The sequence below is a fragment of the Gossypium arboreum genome, chromosome 11 (assembly GCF_025698485.1).
Source record: "Gossypium arboreum isolate Shixiya-1 chromosome 11, ASM2569848v2, whole genome shotgun sequence".
In the NCBI taxonomy this organism is placed as follows: Eukaryota; Viridiplantae; Streptophyta; class Magnoliopsida; order Malvales; family Malvaceae; genus Gossypium; species Gossypium arboreum.
In genome coordinates this window covers 87,675,485-87,696,886 of record NC_069080.1, presented here as the reverse complement: position 1 = coordinate 87,696,886, position 21,402 = coordinate 87,675,485, and the positions used below count along the sequence as shown (strand labels likewise).

Below are 21,402 nucleotides of genomic sequence, written 5' to 3'. Positions count from 1 at the left end.
GAGACGTTCTTTGGTGGCTTCCAATTAACAATTGATGAAATTTTATCCAGATCCAGACGAATACATTCTGTAGATACTATATGTCTGAGAAAATCAACTTCCCATAACCAAAATTCACATTTACTGAATTTGACATATAATTGTTTCTCACGCAAGATTTGCAACACTATTCTCAAATGTCCGACATGCTCATTTTCATCTAAAAAATATACCAAAATATCATTAATAAATACCACTACAAAGTTCTCTAAATACGGTCTAAAGATTCTATTCATCAGATCTATAAATACCGTAGGTGCATTTTTCAAACGAAACAACATTACAAGAAACTTATAGTGCCCGTACCCGGGTTTGAAAGCTGTCTTTGGCCCATCTAAATCTTTTACCAGTAGCTGATAATAATTGAAACGAAGATCAATCTTCGAAAATACAGTGGTACCTTTCAACCGGTCAAATAGATAATCAATTTGAGGTAGTGGGTACTTTTTCTTTATTGTTACTTTATTTAATTATCTGTAATTTATACACAATCTCAATGATCCATCTTTCTTATTTATAAACAGAACCGGTGCACCCCGAGGTGAGAAACTGGGTCGAGCAAAGCCTCTATCAATCAAGTCTTGCAGCTATACTTTCAACTCTTTTAATTCGGTAGGAGCCATTCTGTATGTTGCTATGGATATTGGTATTGTTCCTGGAACAAGATGTATAGAGAACTCCACTTCTCTAACTAGTGGTAAACCAGGTAATTCCTATGGAAATACATTAGGAAATTCGCAAACAACCGGCATTGATTGGATCTTCGACTCAGATACTTTAGTATTTGACACATATGCAAGATAAGTATCATATCCCTTTCTGACATATTTTTGTGCTAGTATTGCTAAAATCACCTTAGATAACCCATCCAATTTATCATATTCAACATGGAGTAACTCACCATTTTAACATTTCAACATAATGTATTTCTGTTTACAATTCACCAATGCATCATGTTGGGTTAGCCAGTCTATTCCCAAAATCACATCAAATTCATAAAATGGCAATAGCATTAAATTAGACAAGAAACAACAACCCTTTACCATCAACGGATAGTTTTTACAAACTTTATCAACCATAACATACGGCCCAGGGGGTTTGAAACTTTAACCACAAATTCAGTGAATTCAACAGGTAAATTTTTAGCAGACACTAAATTTGTGCATATGTATGAATGTGTTGAACCAGGATCAATCAAAGCAGTAATATCAGTATCAAGTAGAGAAAATGTACCAGTAATGACGTCTGGTGCAAAAGCATCTTCTCTAGCACGAATAGTATATGTCTTTATCGGTGCTCATGCCTCAGATTTAACTGTTGAGTCTTTTGTATTACCTCAGCTACCATTGACATTTTTGGGGTGACGAGATGGTCTACCTCTCGAGGCGAGATGAATCGATTTCAAATTTTGATTAATTTCTTTTTCAATCCTTTCCGGTAATCTTTGAGGAAATGATCAAGAGAACTACATCAGTAACAGGCTCCACTTCTCAAACTACATTCTCCAAAATGAAATTTGTTGCAATATTTACATTTCAGTTTGAGATTGCTGACACTTCCAACACTGGTTACAGATGGAGACGAGGATCTTGGATTAGAGCATTGAGAGCCTCGCTCTTTCCCAGAATATCCCGTAAAGGTGGCAGAACAATCGGGGTATTTCTTTGATTTCTTTGAAGCAGATGATTGTGATTTTTCCATAAATCTTTTACCATAAATCCAAGCTTCCCTCTCTACTTGCTTCTTTTCTTTACTTAATCCCTCAGCTTTATATGCTTGATCGGTTAACACTACAAATTCCCTCAATTCAAGGATTCCAATCAATAGCTTGATATCTTTATTTAAGCCCTCTTCAAAACATTTGCACATATCAGCCTCAGTTGGGACCCATTCTCTAGCATACTTACTTAAATGAACAAATTCCCACTTATATTTAGATACAGTCATGTTTCCCTATTTGAGCTTTAAAAATTCTTTCTTTTTCTGATCCAGAAATATTTGACTAATGTACATCTTTCTAAATTCAGTCTGGAAAAATTCTCATGTAACGTTTTCTCTCGGTACAACAGAAGTTATGGTGTTCAACCAATGATAAGCTGTGTCTTTTAATAACGATACTAGACATTTCAAACACTCAGGTTGTAACAGTCCGAATTAGACCCTAATCGGAATAGTGGTTTCGGGACCATGAATCCAAGTCAGAAAAATATTTAAAAATTATTTTGTGTTTATTTTGTGTGAATTTATATCTATGAAATTTTCGTGATTTAATTTTGTCGTTTAGGTATCCGATTAAATAAAAGGACTTAATCCCGTAAAAGAGAAATTTGGTGGTTATTTCCAAAAGGGACCTAATTGCTATTGGCTTCTTTAATGGGAACCTTTATGTTGTAAATAGTCCACTTACAAATTATTTGGACGATATTAGGCTTATAATATAAAGTTTTTATAATAATTCATTAAGGTTATATTTGTAAATTGAACTTTGAGTTATAATATGTTATAATATATATCATAAAACATAAAATAAAGTTAACATATGTGTTATTTTTATTGTTCTTGCTGAAACTAAATAAAAGAAAAAGAAACTAGGGTTTGATTACTTTCAAGCTCAATCAAGGTATGTGTTTAGCTCGATTTTTGATAATTTCTACGTTTTTGAGATTGTTGCTTTGAGTACTACAAAACCATGCTTAAATTTTTTTATTTTGGTGAATATTTTGAGTTATGCCATTATTGAGAGCTTGTGATTTTTGTTGTTTGATGATGGAATAAGAAAGATATGCTTTAGATTAACATGTTTTGTATTGGAGTTTTTGATGATTTTAAGTAATTAGGACAAAATTGCAAAAATAATAATTTGAGGGACTAAAATGTGAAATAAATGATATATATGGATTTGTATGAGTATGGGTAAAATTCGACCGAACATAGGTATGTTGAAATTTTGTATATTTTGTGTTTTGTGAAATAGGGACTGAATTGTAAAAAGTGTAAATGTCAGGGGTAAAATGGTAATTTTCCCATTTATGTGTTTTTAGACTAAATTGAATGAAAATATTTTTTAATGAGTTTAATTTGAATATGTTTAGATCAAGAACCAAAGAAATTGAATTTGGATCGGGGGAAAACAAAAGTTGTCGACTAGCTGCCTTGTTCCGTTCTGTATCGTCCGAGGTAAGTTAATAAGCAAATAGGTGTACTAAATTTAAATTAAATGCTAAGTATACATGCTGGATTGAAATATATGAAATTATGTATGCTATGGCCGAATATGAATAAGTTGGCTACTATATTTCCGAATTCATTTCGACTGAGTTACGATGTCCGAAAGCCCCGTATGTCCTTAGGAATAGTTAGGATATATATGCCATGACATAGGATTCCGATTTATGTGTACGAGTAAGACCATAGCATCGATATGTGACTCTGATTTATGTGTGCGAGTAAGACCTTGTCTGGGATTGTGGCATCGATTTGTGATTACATTTAAGACCATGTCTGGGACATTGGCATTGTACGATATATATGTGATTATCCGAGTGTCCTATCAAATTTTGAATGGTTCATCGGGCATAGATAAGTTGTGTTCGAATGTGTAAAATGAGCTAAATGGCCAGGTATGAATTAGCTTGTTATTACCTAAAATAAGGTAAATGTATTTGGCCTTGAGATTATTATTGGAATGAGCCTTAAAATTATGCATGCACAATTATGTGTATTCAGTTACATAATTTACAAATGTATATGAAATTATATTGTGACTTACGAGTTTGTGTGTTTGTGTGTATGTGAACTAGGTTGATAATAATTATTTGGCTATGGAAATTAAATGGTAATATATTAATTTGGAGATATGAGCATTCAGTCAAGGTGACTTTTATGAATGAATAATTATATTTATAATGTGACCTTTATATGTTGGGATTTAATTGTGTTAAGATGATATACTTTGGCCTAATTTAATTAAGTTGATCACATTATTAAGTTACTCATTTGCTTATGACTTACTAAGCTATAAAAAGCTTACTTTGTGTATATTTGTGTCTCTATTTATAGATCTTGGAGTTAAGCTACGAGCTTGGGGACTGTCAGTAAAGTTCATCACACTATCAGTTATTTTGGTACCTTTATAAGTTAAACTTGAATTATGGCATGTTTAGGCTGGGATGTGTTTTGAAAAGTAGAACTTTGTTTTGTATAAAGGCCATGTGAAAATGGCTTATTTTCTATGCCTAAATTTGGTTTTGGTATAATTGTTGTTTAAGTCCATTTTGATTAATATGCTATGCGCCATGAATGATTATAATTTGTGTTATGAGTTTGTATATTGAAGTTGGTTAATGATTTTGGATGAGGTAAGAAGAAATTGGTCATAAATATGTTTGGTTGCTTTAGATGTGTTTCATACTAATATATTTATATATGTGAATTTGATTACTATGTTTATTCTTAGTCTTATATGTTTTTTTTTAGTTGTAATGTTTAAATATCTTAGTTTTGGTAATTCGATGATGAAATCTTTTGGATGTGTTCGTGGGTTTTAGTATTGTAATTCGGTTATGAAAGGTAATATGTAATAAGAATGTCCCATGAATGTTTTAGTCAATTGTTTTGTATGCAATTAAATGTTAAGTGTGGTTTTCAATTTTAGGGTAAATACGCACAGTGTATATATGTGTTAGAAGCATGTTCAGCCATGTTGTATTGTACTAAAGATGCTTACGTGATTGCTTATTAAGTTATGTAAAAAGTTTTTAATCAGTTATATTAAAAGCTTGTGCAGAAATTGATACTTGTGATTAAATCACAGACTGAGGATATAACGAGTTATGCATGTTTTTAATATTGAGTTGTTATTTGTGGCTGAAATTGATTTAGGATAAAATGGTGAAATATGTTTGAGCTTGATAAAACATGTTGCATCTCTTATGTGATTGTTTTTTTATCAAACTGTAACTATGACTTTCCTTAAAGCTTTATTCGATTATGTTTAGTTATCTCTATTAATATGTTATATCTATTAAATGGGTGTTTTGGATAACATTAATGTATGACTTATGAACTACATATAAATTAATATAGTAATGCCATATAAATAAATAAAAGGAAGGTATTGAAATTTGTTTCAAATGATGTTTAATTTTGTACATGCGTATGACTTATATAAGTAGGTTCAACATTCAATTAATGAAGTTATTAATTTGTTACATGTTCAGTATATGGCTAATTTGTTTGATGGATGTAGATTACGTTTTAAATTATGCCAGGCTGTGAAGAATATGATTTTAAGATTGAATCTCTGATTTAGTTATGAGTATTGATGTAATTGAAAATTTCGAATTGTAATCGGTTATGCATACTTGTATGAACAGTATTATGATTTGTGATGTCTCATAACCTTCATCCGGCGAATGGATATGGGTTAGAGGTGTTACACGGCTAGTGTGCACGATAGTTTATTTAAAACTTAGAGGGTATTTTCCAACCAAAACTCAGCCCTCTCAGGATCATCATCAGTAGTAGCCCTAAATTCCTCTGCCCAATACTTACTGATTTTATCCACTAGAGGCTTACCAATTCTAACATGTTCAGTACCCTATGGCATCTCTGGAACCTGTTGAGGAGAGGGTGGGGGAGCTTGTTGTACAGTAGGATTTGTTCTCAAGTATTCAGTGAACCACTAGTTCATCATTTGAAAGAAGGCTTCTTTTGCCTCCTTACCTCGGCCTTCAAATACGGGCCCTCTACTACTACTAGATACAGCTCATTGAATGGAAGCATGAGCAGTGCTCTCAGCTTACTCATATTCAGCTCTAGCTTGGTTGGATGACATTACTATATGAAAAACACATTTAAAATGCTCAAAAGATATCACAATATCATAATTTATATAATGACATGTATAGCTAAACTCGTACTCGCTACGTTAGTCCAAGAATCAACTAAACCGTAGCTTTGATACTATAACAGCCCGTTTTTGGGTCAAATCAGAACAGTGGTTTTGTGACCACAAATCCAAAGTAGAAATATTTATTTTATTGTTTCTTTAAGGTATACAATCTGAAAGAATAATTGTGTGAAAATCTCATTAAGAAATTTTATCGATTAACTGCTCAATTTAGGTAGAATGACTAAATTGCAATTGGTGCAAAATTTGAGTTCTATATGTTAAAGATGTGTAATTGCTATGAAATTATAAATTAGAGGTCCTTAAATGGTAATTAGACCATTATACTTTAAGATGGACCAAAATAGACATGGAGTAGGTAAAATTTCAAAGTTTAAGTGAGGGGTAAATAGGTAATTTGGTAAATAAAGCCAAAATAACTAAATAAAAGATGCCATCTTCTTCAATTTCATCCCCATAGTTGAAAATTAGAAGAGGAGACATAGCTAGGGCTTGGCCAAGCTTTCAAGCTCGATTGTAAGTCCGTTCTTTTCCTGTTTTTAACAATTTTTACATTTTTGAGATCGTTGTAACTTGATTTAGCTATTTCAAGGACTTATTTGAAAGAAAGTTAAATTATAAAATTTTACCCATGTTGGATGTGCATGTATTTTGATGTTTGATGGTACAAAATACATGTTTGTTCTTAGTTAAACAACGTTTGTAAAGTGATTTTTGATACAAACATTAAATAGGAACTTATTTGTAAAAGTCTCTAAAATGTGTAGAAAAGTGTTAATAAATGAAAAATGTGGGTTGTTATGAGTATAAATAATATTTAGTTAGGCTTGGGTTGTGAAGAAATCGAAAGAAATTCATTTTACGAGCCTAAGGACTAAATTGTAAAATGTTGAAAAGTTAGGAGCCAATATGTAATTTTTTTCCACAATGTGTTTTTGGGATGAGTTGAATAATGTGATTATTAAATAAGTTAAATGTGGTATTATAGATCAAGAAAAATGAAGTTCGATTCCAGATCGGGGAAAAACAAAGTAATTGACAAATAGATCTCTTTTCCCCTTTTTGTAAGCGAAGTTCATATGTTAGATAAGTTTTACTTTAAATGTATTTTAAATGCTTTAATTTGTGCATGAATTGTGTAATCGACCTTATTGACACGTTTGACGATGATTTGGCAAGTGAGAAATCCCAGTCGAACAATAAGAATAGATTAGGATACAAGTGACATGTCACTAGGGTTTTATGTTATGTGATCTAGGCACTGGTCCTGTATGTCCTACTGGTGGCTGAATATACCGACATATGTTGCGGTTACTTGACAACTTGTGTGAGCAGCACTGAGTTGTTACGTCTTGACTGACATTATGTGTGAGTAGGCCCGTTAATGGCTCGAAAGGGAGCATATATGTGTTATGAGATATAGGTAGCAATGGCTACGTATATGGCACCTTCAATGCAAGGTTTTTCCCTAGTATCTGATATTGTTATTCCAAGTGGTTCATTGGGTATGGCAAGGATGAGAATGTGTATGAAATTATTTCGAGAAGGTATTGTAATATCCTAAATTAGGGCTTAATCGGAATAGTGGTTTCGTGACCACAAATCCGAGATAGAAATAATTATTTTACAATGATTTTGATGTTTATGATATGATTGCATGATTGTGTGAAAATTTCGTGATGAAATTCTATGCCTAAAGTGCTTAAATTGAAAGTAGGGACTAAATCGAATAAGTTGCAAAACTTGCATTCTAGAAGTTTTAGTATGAAATTGTTTTGGAATATTAATGAGGAGGTCTTAAATAGCAATTTTACCAATTTTAAGTTCATGGACAAAATTAGGACATGGAAGGAATTTTTGGAAAGTTTAGTAGTAAGGGTATTTTGGTCATTTAGTTATTAAAATGAATTAAAAACAAAATTAAAAGCCAATTTTGTCCATCTTCTTCATTAGGCCGAAATTTCAAGGGTTCTCCATAGCTAGGGTTTGTTTCAAGCTTCCAAGCTCCATATTAAGTGATTCCAAGCCCGCTTTTAATGATTTTTACGTTTTGAGATCCCGTAACTCGATAAAGCTTATGTTAGCAATAATTTAACCTAGGGTTTATATTTGGAAAAATACCCATAGGTGAAATTTGTGTATTTTGATGTTTTATGATAGAATATGAAGTTTTAAATTATGTTAGACAACTTGTACTACTCGATTTTAAGCAAAAACGAGTAAAAGGGCTTAATCGGTAAAAATACCTAATAGTCACAAGTACATGTTAGAGTGAGAATTTGATGTTGCCATAGAAGAGAAAAGTGATCAGCATGTTGTAAAACATAAGAATAAGGAATAAAGTTTAATCCCGAGCCTAGGGGCAAAAATGTAAATATGCAAAAGTTTAGGGTAAAATTGTAATTTTGCCAAAATTTGAGTTAAGGATTAATTTGATAATGTGAGTATTAAATAAGCTAAATGTGTTATTTTAGATCAAGAAAGACGTGGAATCGACCTCAATCGAGGAAAAGAAAAGATTGTGGACTAAATTGCAAAATCTTTGTATTTTGGTACCAAGGTAAGTTCATGTGTAAATAATGTAGCATAATGGTTATTTTTAAGTTATTGATGTTAATTATATGTTATGCTGAATTTTATTATGAAATGTATGCTTTGTGGTTAATTTCAAATAATATGTAAATTATGTGAACTACTTGTTAAATATAATTGTTACCGAGTATTGATTTCGGCATTCTACGGAAGACGGCAAGGATAAGTGTTAGAGGAAAAAAGCCCGTTTGAACCTTAGGAATAGATTAGGATACAAGTGACATGTCACTAGGATGGTTGAGCATCCGAACTCGTTGAGTTGAGTCCGAGTTCACTTATGGATGCGAATGTCCGAACTCGTTGAGTTGAGTCCGAGTTCGTGAAATGTAACTAGGCATCCGAGCTCGTTGAGTTGAGTCCGAGTTCACTTATGGATGCGAACGCCCGAGCTCGTTGAGTTGAGTCCGAGTTCGCTATGGGCGGGTTACATGATTGCTTGATTGAATATGTGGCACTTATGTGCAAGTTATCCATGTATCCGAATTATATTCGATGTGTTCAACGGTAAAGTTCTACTCAAATGGAGGAAAATTTCGAGATGTAAAGAGACGTATTGGTAAGTGATATGAAATAGATATTTTGGACAGGTATGTATTTAACCCTCGGGTTGAGTATTGATACAACCACGATAAGGTAATAAGATGATGAAGAATGATTAAAAATGTTATATGTGTTTTAGTGATGTATGCTAATGTTGGTGGTATAACTGTTTGTTATGTTACTTATTATTTGCATATGAACTTACTAAGCATTTATGCTTACTCCTCCTTCTTACTCATTGTAGTTTTGGACAAGCCAGCTCAGAGTCGGGATAGGTCGAAGGCTCACCACACTATCCGAAGATTTTTGGTAAATGGCTTGTAAATTTAAGTATGGCATGTATAGCAATATACCCATTTTGTGTAAATGATCTTATGGTATGGTTGTGAAATGGTTGAGGAAATGCTTGATAATGATAAATTATGAAAATGGTTAGTTTAGATTATGTTTGATGTTAAGGAAAACTATTAAGATACTTAGTGCATAAAAACTCATAAAAAGGATGAAATTTACCATAAACAGAATACCGCAGCAACACTAACGCGAGTTTGAAAATTTACTAAAAATCATAAAAATTGAATTTGGTGGTAAAATACATATCAAATTGAAGCTTATTATGTCTAGTTTCACATGAAAGAAATGAAACAAGTAAAGGAAGTATATGTTAGAAGATATTTTAATTTTAGTGAAACAGAGTCATAGCAGTTTCTGAATCCCCTGTTCCTACTTTAGAAATTCTCCATAAATTGTAAAGATATAATTAGGTGGTGTATTTTATATCCTCAGAATCCTTATTGAGTCTAGTTTTAGTATAAACAAACTTCATAGTCATATGAATTTTGTACAGAGAGAAATATGGTTCGTAGTAAACAGAGGTCAGACCAGTCGAGTCTTGAAACAGGGGTAACTTTAACTAATAAACTGTACTAATTGGCCCAACCAAAAATTCTAGAAAAAAATTAGTAGATAGTTTTATGAGTCTAGATTCAGGGAAAATTTACGGATCTTAATTTTGAGTTTTGTAACTCGAGATATGATTTTTCTTGTGACTGTGATGCAAGTAGCTTAAAAGCTGTGAATGTAGAAACAAATAATTCATAGTTCTAAAAATGTTAAACTAAGCTTAGTAACACCTCATACTCGACTCCGGCGACGGTCTCGCGTGTGGGGGCGTTACAGGTATAGGTACGTACTTAAAGCTTATGATTATTAATTCGTGATATGACAATTTTAAGGTAAGTTTGTGATGGTAGTGATTTTTGATAATAAAATTATGGAAAATTACATTGCCTTATGTTATATTACTTGCATGTCAATGCATGGTAAGATTTGCTTATTTCTTTCATACGAGCTTATAGTTTACTCTGTTTTATTTTCCATGTTTTATAGTGTCACCAAGCTAGCTTGGATTGGAGATCGTCGGGGTTCGCATCACACTATCAATTGTCATTTTGGGTATCAATGATCGTAACATTTTGAGAATATGGCATGTATAGAGACTTTGTCATTTTGTTATATGTGTCATTATGAATTTGGCCAAATGTATTGGCTTGTAATTGTCAGGGCCTGATGTGGTATTTGGCCATGAAACTTGGCTTATTTTGGTTGAATTGGTTGTAAGCTTATATATATTTATATATGCATGCATGTGCAATTATCTCTTGTGTGATGTGGTTTATAAATGCTTGTAAATGGTTGAATATGGCTTAATGGTTTTGGATGTTGAATGGTTAAGATTGGCTCTTTGGTGTGCTACGAAAAATAACTAAAATTATGCATGTTATTGGTAGCCATATTGAAACTTGTAGAACGTGAGTTGGTATGATTTGGTTTGACAAAATATGAGGTTGTAAAAACGTTGAGTGGGGATAATCAGATGACATGATTTGGCCTTATTTGTGAATGTTTTGGTTGTCTAAATATGCTATGATTTATGCCATTGAACTTGTGTGTATAGGTGGGAATGAGGGTGACAAAAGGTGTGGTAAATAGCCTTTATTTTGTCCACACGGGCATGTGTCTAGGCCATGTGTGTCACACGATCTGTCCCATGGGGCATGTGTTCTGGCTGTGTGTCCCCTGCACTTTAACTTTGAGAAACAAAATGCTTAGAATTGAGCACACGGGCATGTATCCCGACCGTGTGAAGTCTGCGCCTATTTTATGAAAATTAAATTAACCACACGGCCTAGCACATGGGCGTGTGACCTGGCCATGTGACTTTAATTTATTCATGCTTTAGAAAACAATGAGTTACATAGGTTAGGGACACGGGCATGTGCTACCACACGGCTTGCCCACACAGGCGTGTGACGCCTATTTATAGCAAAATTTTTTTAAATTTTGTAAAATTTTCTTAAGTGTTGGGTTTAGTCCTGAACCACTCCTAAAGCATGTTTTGGGCCTCGTATGTTCGTATTATGGACATTATGATTGAATACAAATGGTTTTAATTTTGATGCAAATTTATGACTCAGAATTGTTTGTTTGTTTGCGATGTAATTCTGGTAATGCCCGTACCCTATTCTAACATTGAATGCAAGTAAGGGGCGTTACATTTAGTGGTATCAGAGCTACGATTTAGTTGATTCTTGAACTAACGTAGCGTGTGTCAGAGTCTAGTTGTACATGCCATATATAAACTGTGATAGTATGACAACTCCTAACAATATAAATTGTGTTTTCATATAGTAAATGGATCCCAACCGAGAGATAGCTAATGATGTTGAAAGTAATGCGTTGGCTCCCACCCAAGGGACAGCACCATCTGAAAGTAGACCAGTAACAATTACTTAGGGAGGAGAGGCTAGGGAAGCCTTCTTCCAAAGGATGAATGAGTGGTTTGCTGAGTTGTTCGAAGAAATTCGGCAGACCAACATCCCCCACCCCCACCTAACACCCAACCGGTTCCCGTAGCTCCCCAAGGTGTAGAATTGTTAAGATTGAACAAACCTCTAGTTGATAAAATTCAGAAACAAGAGGCTAAAGAATTTAGAGCCAGTGTTGATGATGATCTCGAGAGAGTAGAGTTTTGGCTTGAGAACCCTATCAAGGTATTTAATAAGCTTTCTTGTACACCAGATGCATGCTTGAAATGTGCTATATCACTTCTAAAGGATTCAGCATGCCACTGGTGGAATACTCTTGTATCTGTGGTACCGAAAGAAAGAGTTACCTGGGATTTCTTCGAAGAAGAGTTAGAAAGGATCCAAAATGTATTTCATATGTCAATTTTGCAATGATATCAATCAGATCCTTCACATATAATTTGCCAACAGATATTTAGATTCGACCTAATATGACTTCCGGTGAAGAACCGACCAAAGTGTTAGCTCGAGAGATTAAACAATTGGGAAATAAAAGTATAGCTCTAGTGAAAGTTTTATGGCAATGAAACGAGGTCGAAGAGGCTATGTGGGAACCTGAGGAAGCTATGAGAAAACAGTACCCAAACCTCTTTTCTAGTAAGATTTTTGGGGACCAAAATCCCTAAAGGGGGAAGAGTTGTAATAGCACATTTTTGGGTCAAATCAGAACATTAGTTTCAGGACCACAAATCTGAAGTAGAAGTATTTATTTAATTATTTCTTTAAGGACTAAATTGGAATAGGTGCAAAATTTGAGTTCTACATGTTAAAGGTGTGTAATTTCTGTGAAATTATAAATTAGAGGTCCTTAAATGATAATTAGACCATTATACTTTAGAATGGACAAAAATGGACATTGAGTAGGTAAAATTTCAAAGTTTAAGTGAGGGGTAAATAGGTAATTTGGTAAATAAAGCCAAAATAACTAAATAAAAGATGTCATCTTCTTAAATGTCATCCCCATAGTCGAAAATTAGAAGAGCAGACAAAGCTAGGGTTTGGCCAAGCTTTCAAGCTCAATTGTAAGTCCGTTCTTGTCCCATTTTTAACAATTTTTACATTTTTGAGATCATTGTAACTTGATTTAGCTATTTCAAGGACTTATTTGAAAGAAAGTTAAATTCTAAAATTCTACTCATGTTGGATGTGCATGTATTTTGTTGTTTGATGGTAGAAAATGCATGTTCGTTGTTAGTTAAACAACGTTTGTAAAGTGATTTTTGATAAAAACATTAAATAGGGACTTATTTGTAAAAGTCTATAAAATGTGTAGAAAAGTGTGAATAAATGAAAACTGTAGGCTGTTATAAGTATAAATAATATTCGACTAGGCTTGGGTTGTGAAGAAATCAAAAGAAATTCATGTTACGAGCCTAAAGACTAAATTGTAAAATGTTGAAAAGTTAGGGACAAAAATGTAATTTTTGTTATAATATGTTTTTGGGCCGAATTGAATAATGTGATGATTAAATAAGTTAAATGTGGTATTATAGATCGATAAAAATGAAGTTTGGGTCTAGATCGGGGAAAAAAAGTAATTGATGAATAGATCTCTTCGGCCGTTCTAGTAATCGAGGTAAGTTCGTATGTTAAAAAAGCTTTACTTTAAATATGTTTTAAATGCTTTAATTTGTGCATGAATTGTGTAATCAGCCTTACGAACACATTTGACAATGATTTGGCAAGCGAGAAATCTGAATGGAACCTTAGGAATAGATTAGGATACAAGTGACACGTTACTAGTTTTATGTAATGTGATTCGGGAACTAGTCCTGTACGTCCTACCGGCGTTGAGTGTACGGTATATGTTGCAATTACTTGACAGCTTATGTGAGCAGTACCTAGTAGTTATGTCTTGACTAACAACTTGTGTGAGCAGGCCTGTTAATGGCTCAAGTGCTAGCATATATGTATTATGATATATAGGTTATAACACCCCTAACTTGTACCCGAGGCCGGGATAAGATACGAGGTATTACCAGCCTTAAACATACACAATTTCATTTAATCAGGCCATAAAATTTCATTCAATTTAAAATGAATCAAACACATGTTCATTGTCCCTTATACGGCCCACGAGGCCCAAAACATTCGTTTGGAGTGGTTCGGGACTAAACCGAAAACTTTTGGAACTTTTACAATACTTAAGAAATTTTCCATGTTTGGAGAGTCACATGCCCGTGTAGCTTGGGACACGTCCGTGTCCTCAGCCCGTGTAACTCTCTGTTTAAGACGTCATCAACAAATAAGGGTCACACGGCCAAGTCACTCGCCCGTGCGCTAGGTTGACCTTCACACGATTGAGACATACGGCTGTGTCTCTGCCCGTGTGACCGAGAAAATGGCTATTTACCAAGCCATTTGTCACCCTTATTTGCACATACTTAAACACAACTACAATAGTACATTTCATGGCATAAACAAACTACCATCAGGCAATAACATATCATTTTCACACTATCATCTATCATGCATTATAACATCATGCCTTACCAAATCACTTCATGCTAAATTCACACTCAAAAGGCATTAGCATATGAAGAAATTCATATCCATTATATATATCAAGCAAATATAAATCATATCACAAAACATTGCCATATGCACATGCATAATTATATGGGCTGACAACCAATTAGCCAATATAGCCAATTTGCTTGGATACAAATTACATCCAACCATTAGCCGTCACAAGCCAATACATTTAACCAATTAATAATGACTCATACAACAAATAACCAAGTCCCTATACATACCATAAACATAATGGGGTTTGCATCCACTTATACCCAACATGATAGCTTGATAGTATTATAGCATCTCCAGTGATCTCCAACTCAAGCTAGCTAAATTAACCAATAAAGGATGGGAAAAGAAGGGAAGTAAGCTTTAAAGCTTAGTAAGTCCATATAAAAATAATAAACATTTTGTTAACATGCTTCTACCAATACTCACAACATGATCTCAAGGTAATACAATCATATTTGCACTTTTTTTTTACTTATATTCATGACAAGCTGTCCACTCGAGTCTTGGTCAATCAATTATTTATAACTTGAGGTATAAAATTCTAAATTAAGATCCATTAAAAGCATTTGAAACTAGACTCATATATCTTTCTTCCATGAAATGTTCAGAATTTATGGATTAGCCAATAAGTACAGTTTATACTTCAAAGTTACCACTATTTCACTGTCTGACAGTTCTGACCCCTCTTCACTAAAAATTAATTATCTCCTCATACGGGATTCAGATGTTGTTCCCGTTAGTTTCCTTTAATAATAGACTTAGGATTTTAAGCATAGAAATTATAACTCATAATTATTTTTTACAATTTTTAATGATTTTCACAAATTAGAACAGGGGATTCCGAAATCATTCTGACCTTGTCTTACAAAAATTCAAATATCTCATAATATTTTTGTACAATTATAACCCATAATTATTTTTGTACAATTTTTAATGATTTTAATGATTTTCTTAAAAAAGTTTCTTCTATGTAAGACTAGACTCAATAAGCTTTAATTTCATATTTTATTCAGTCTCTAATTTGATTTCCACAATTTTTGGTGAATTTTCAAAGTCAGACTACTACTGCTGTCCAAAACTGTTTTAGTACAATATAATGATAACTATCATAAGTTCATTTTCAACTAATCATGAACTCACCATTTCATGGATTCCATGTTCAATTACACAATGTAAGTTAGCATGATATTGCAACAAAATTCATAATCATAATTCATACATCTTAGTTCATCGAGGTCTCGACATTTCAAAATCTCAATAACTATAAGCTTAGCATATATACTTGTACCCTTTCAACATTTTTCACATATTCATTCTTGTCATTGACATACCCTTTTGGAACTATCATCAAATCATTCTTTGAACTACTTATTGAACACTTGGAATACTATTGGATATGCAGAAAACTTGCACATAAGTGCCACATATACATACGTAGCCACAAGTACCTCATATCATGTAACGCTCGTCATTGAGCTACTCACGGGCCTGCTCACACAAGTTGTCCATCAGGGCGTAACTACACGGGCTGCTCACACAAGCTGTTGGGTATCCAACACTCTCAGGACTACCTAGCCACTGGTAGGACACACAAGACCAGCAGCTGGAACCAAATTACATGTGCCATGTACATCATGAACTCAGACCAACTTAATGAGTTCAAATCATATAATTTTCTAGTGACAGGTCACTTGTATCCTAAACTATTCCTAAGGTTCAAACAGGATTCTTCCTCACATGCACATAACATCTCAACCGCACTTGCTCGTGATGTCGTAGATAACGAACATAATATCATTCATACTTTCATAACCACCATTAGGCATAACATCCATAGTGAAAATAAAATATTTATCACATATTATCAATACATCAAAATATGCTATATTGTCACATAATTTACACATGTACTTACAATTCATGTAATATCAAGCATTAACGTTCAAGTATAACATAGCATTATTGTTATCACACGAACTTACCCTGATACAAAAAATGGTGAAAAAAGGACTTAACCGTCAAATACTTTTTTTCCCTGATTTAAGTCCGAATCTCGCTTTCTTGATCTATAATATCACACTTAGCTTACTAATTAGTCTCATTATCCATTGTGATGGAAAAATTACGTTTTTCCCCTAAACTTTGTAATATTTACATTTTTGCCCCTAGGCTCGTAAAATGAAATTTATTCAATTTCTTTTCACTTTAAGCCTAGCCAAATCATTTTCATAACTATAGCAGCCCACAATTTCCACTAAATCACACTTTTATGACAAATTTTATAAGTTTTACAAATTAGTCCTTTTTAGCGTTTTCACCGAAAACTACTTAGTAAAAGTCGTTTAACACACAACAAACATTCATATTCCTCCCTTAAACATCAAAATACACACATGTAGCACATGGGTAAATTTTTAAACATCAGTCTAGCTCAAATAAATGGTAGAAATAGCTAGATCTTATTACGAGGATTTCAAAAACGTAAAAATCATTAAATACGAGGCAAGAACAGACTTACAATCGAGCTTGGAAGCTTGGAAAACCCTAGCCATGGTTTCTCCATGGAAATTTTGGCCAAATCTTGAAGATGGACAAAAATTGGCTTTTAATTTTGCTTTTAATTCATTTTAATTACTAAATGACCAAAATGCTCCTAACTTAAAAATATTCTGTTTCACCTATTTCATGTCCATTTTTGTACAAAAAATTAACCAATGGCCTAATTACCATATAAGGACCTCCACTTTAAAATTTCATAGCAATTAGACATCTCTAGCTTCTAGAACTCAAGTTTTGCACTTTTTACAATTTAGTCCTTTTGACCAAATTGAGTGGCCAAACGTCAAAATTTTCAAATGAAATTTTTAGGAAATCATCCCGTGAAATTTTAGACCATAAAAATATAATAAAAATAAAAATAAATTTTTTTATGTCGAATTTGTGGTCTCGAAACCACTGTTCTTACTAGACCCTAAATCGGAAAGTTACAACTCTCCCCTTTTAGGTATTTTCGTCCCCGAAAATCTTACCAGAAGAATTTGCTTTCAACTTTCATGTAAGACTTTCGCTAAATTCTCAGAATCACGAATCGATTTAAATTTGTATATCTCGTTTCAATAACCTTTGAACTTTAGCACACAGTGCAGAGCATATCATCAAATATTCTGAGTTACTTTCTTAGACTCATCATCAATCTACAGATGTATTATAATGCCAAGATACAACTGCGTAATCATAGTTTCCTGTAGCTTCTTTCATAATTGGGATATAGCCCTCGGATCTCAAACTGTAGCTCTGGACTTCCTTTGTAACAAAGATAATATATTTCCGTATATACACATATCACAAAGCAACATCCAGTAGAAACAGAAGAATAACCTCACATAAATTTTCACCATCGTCTTTACCCCGGCATATTAGAATAGAATCCCAGAGAGATAAGAAAATGTCAATTGTAATTCAAATAGAGTCACAGTGCTTTCATCTAACATTAGAGTTAGCCAAAATTTTCACAACATAAGAACTTCATCAGAAAGTGAGCAATCACACACATATCTCTGAGGATAAAAGAATATATAGAATACCTAGAAAAGATCATCGTATTCATTTGAACTGTAACTATCACACACAAACATCTTTACTACTCAATTAGCATTTCTCTAACGAATTCTATCATCAATAGCCTTGTATTATTCCATTCAGTAATGAAAACCAATTCAAGAAAAATTTCAGCATACTCATACTTTAGACATCATATTTGAATATGTAAAAGCCTGATTTTGGGCCTAGTCAGAATAGTGGTCTCGGGACAACAAATCCAAAGTTAGAGAAACTATTTTATTATTATTTTGATATTATAGTATGTTTTTAAGAGTGCATGAAAAATTTGGTGAAGTAATTTTTGCGTTTATGAGCTTAATTGTGTAAAAGGACTAAATTGCATAAAATGAAAAAGTCCTATTTTGATAGCTAAAAGTGCCAAATAGCTATAGAATCTAAATTAGGGGTCTTTAAAGGCCAATTAGACCCTTTAGATAGGCATGGCTGGCAATAGGAGACAAAGGTGGTCAAATTTAGAAAAGTTTGGTAAGTTAGGTAGCTTATATTGACTAAAATAGGAGTAAATAAAGGAAAGATGATATCATCCCTTTTTCACCTTTTTTTGCCACCAAAAATTAGCCATTGAAGGGGGTTTGAAAGCTTGAAAATTTCAGCAACTTTTAATCCTAACAAGTAAGTGATTTTGATAGTTTTTCTTGATGATTTTTACATTTTTGAAACCCTAGAAGCATGAGCTTTCAAATGAGGGTACTATTTTGAAAAATGATTAAGAGTTTAGGGTTTTTCCATGATAATATTTGTAAGATTTGCTTAGTTTTTAAGAAAGAAAATGAATCTTGGGTGTCTAATAATCAACTTATGAAAACACCTAAAAGGACTATTTTTCATAAGTTGTAAAATAGATGATAAGTGTGTGAAATAGTGGGAATTTATAGATTCTATAAGAGTAAAAAAGGGGTCGGCTAGGCCTACGATGTGAAGAAATTCGATAAAAATCAATTTTCAGGCTTAGGGGTGAAATGGTCATTTTGCAAAAGTCTATGGGAAAATTGGTCATTTTGCCCAACTATGAATTGTAGAGTGCCTATGTTGATAAAGTGATTAAATAAGTGTATTTTTTTTATTATAGATGAAGAAATACCAAATCTGAACCTAGACTAGGGGAAAGCCAAGCAAATCGACTAGTCGCAACATTTTTTAATCCGAAGTAAGTTATGTGTAAATAATACAACTACATTAATAATATATGTATTTGAATTGTATTGAAATTATTATAGCATAAATTGCTTGATTATGGAATGAGAAAATCTGATGAGAATAGAGATAGTAGAATTCCCGGTTGAACCTTAGGAAATAAATTAGATATTCATGCCATGTCGTTTGGGTCACTTATGTGAGCTAGTGGACGACGTGTCTAAGACATGCATCGGCCACATTATGAGAGCCAGTGTAAGACCATGTCTAGGACATGGCACTAGTATTGAGACAAGTGCTAGTGTAAGACATGTTTGGGACATGCATCTGCCTCGAGACGTAAGCTGGTGTAAGACATGTCTGGGAAATGCATCGGCTACGAGATATGTCAGTGTAAGACCATGTCTGGGACATGGCATCAGCATAGATATGTTAGAAATTGTGAAAGACCATGTCTAGGACATGGCATTAGCACCTAACCCCATGTCTGAGGCTAAATGAGTATCAGATAATGTTCCAAATGGTTCAATAGTGAAAGTATGATTGCAAGTTAACAAGAAAGTATAACTGGGTTGTTAGTGGTACAGGTACCTATATGGTATGTATGAAATGTGAGCTCAATATATGCTATATGAAGTGATTGAATATTAATGAGTAAGTTTTGCTTATGCCACTTGTGTATTGTGATACTTGTTGATGAATGGTAAAGTTATGTTGTTTATCTATTTATATGCAACTTAGTAAGCTTTATGCTTACTCCCTCTCCTTTTTCATTTTCTTATAGCGTCGACTATCTAGCTCAAGGACCAAAGGAAGTCAGAGATATCGATCACACTATCAATCGATGCATTCGGTATAGTTTGATTTATATTTTTGAATATGGCATGTATAGGGCTTAGACTTTACTATTTTTGTGTCGTTGAGAACTGGCCAAATGTATTGGCTTGGGTCCAACCATTCATTTTGTATTAAGCCTTGAATGATGGCAAATATTCATTTTGATATATGCAAATGAAGTTACTCTCATGAATGAGTAATTGCTTAATTGATATGTAGTCTATTAGGGCTGATTGGTTTAAATAAATTATTCTTGTATTGGTGTGGTTGCTATTATGTAGGTTGTGTAAGTAAGGGTGGCAAATAGGCTTGGTAAATAGCCTTATATTGTCCACATGGGTAGACATACAAGTGTGTGTCTAGGCCGTGTGTGACACACGGTCTGCCCTTTGGGCGTGTGGTCTAGCCGTGTGTCCCATGAACGTAAAATTTTCAAGTTAGTATGCATGTTAGTAAACACATGAGTAGAGACACGATCGTGTGTCTCAGCCGTGTGAAGGATATGACCTAGCACACGGGTGTGCACCTTGGGTGTGTGACATTCTGGGGATGCTGACGTCAGAAACAGAATGTCCATATTTTTACACACGGGCTAGGACACGGGCGTGTCATGGCTGTGTGAAGGACACGGGCCAGGGACACGGGTGTGTTCCAGGCCATGTAAAAACCCCTATAGATGTGCATTTAGAATTAATTCCACATGAGTAGAGGACACGAGTGTGTCCTTGTATTGCTTAGGCTATGTGAGACACACGGGCCATCAGCACGACCATGTCGAATTGGCCACACAGGCGTGTTGCCCTTTCCACATGGGTGTGTGCCCTATTTCTAAGGCAAATTTTCTGTAGATGGCTTAAGGACCGGGGTTAATCTCGAGTAGTTTCCAATGGTCGATTTGGGCTCGTAGGCCGATGATAAGAAGATTAAAGTAGAAATTGAGAAAGTTCTAAAATGGGACCAAGTCTTGGTGACTTGGGGAACGTTTGTGTGCATGAGATCGAGTTAGGTAATGCCTCATATTCTCCTCCGACATGGGTTATGGGTATGGGGTGTTACAGAATAAGTCAAGTAGCCGAGATTAACTTTTTTTTAACCGTGTATCACGTAATTCAGATGATCTTTAAAACAAACTGATATCTCTTATGAAACTGTATTCACTTGCCAAACTATGGTCGACTCCGTATGCTTTACTAATTATTTCACCACCAAACTTTTTGGTTTCCCACTTATGAATTTATTCAATGTAATTCTTGTGAATCTTCATCATAAAGAAACACTGGTAAAGGGGTGAGGTCGTAAAGCCTCTAACTTGACTCTCGTAAATACACATAT

The 21,402-nt window shown here is 33.8% G+C and overlaps 1 protein-coding gene across 1 annotated transcript in view; it reads left to right on the top strand.

The window, feature by feature from the left end:
* The first annotated feature begins 11,776 nt into the window (after nt 1-11,776).
* Nucleotides 11,777-21,402, top strand: part of LOC128283902 (uncharacterized) — an 86,130-nt gene continuing 76,504 nt past the window's right edge. The window contains exons 1-2 of the mRNA XM_053021319.1: nt 11,777-11,855; nt 11,954-12,135. Coding sequence (XP_052877279.1) covers nt 11,777-11,855; nt 11,954-12,135 — 261 coding nt within the window. The remainder of the gene's footprint in view (nt 11,856-11,953; nt 12,136-21,402) is intronic.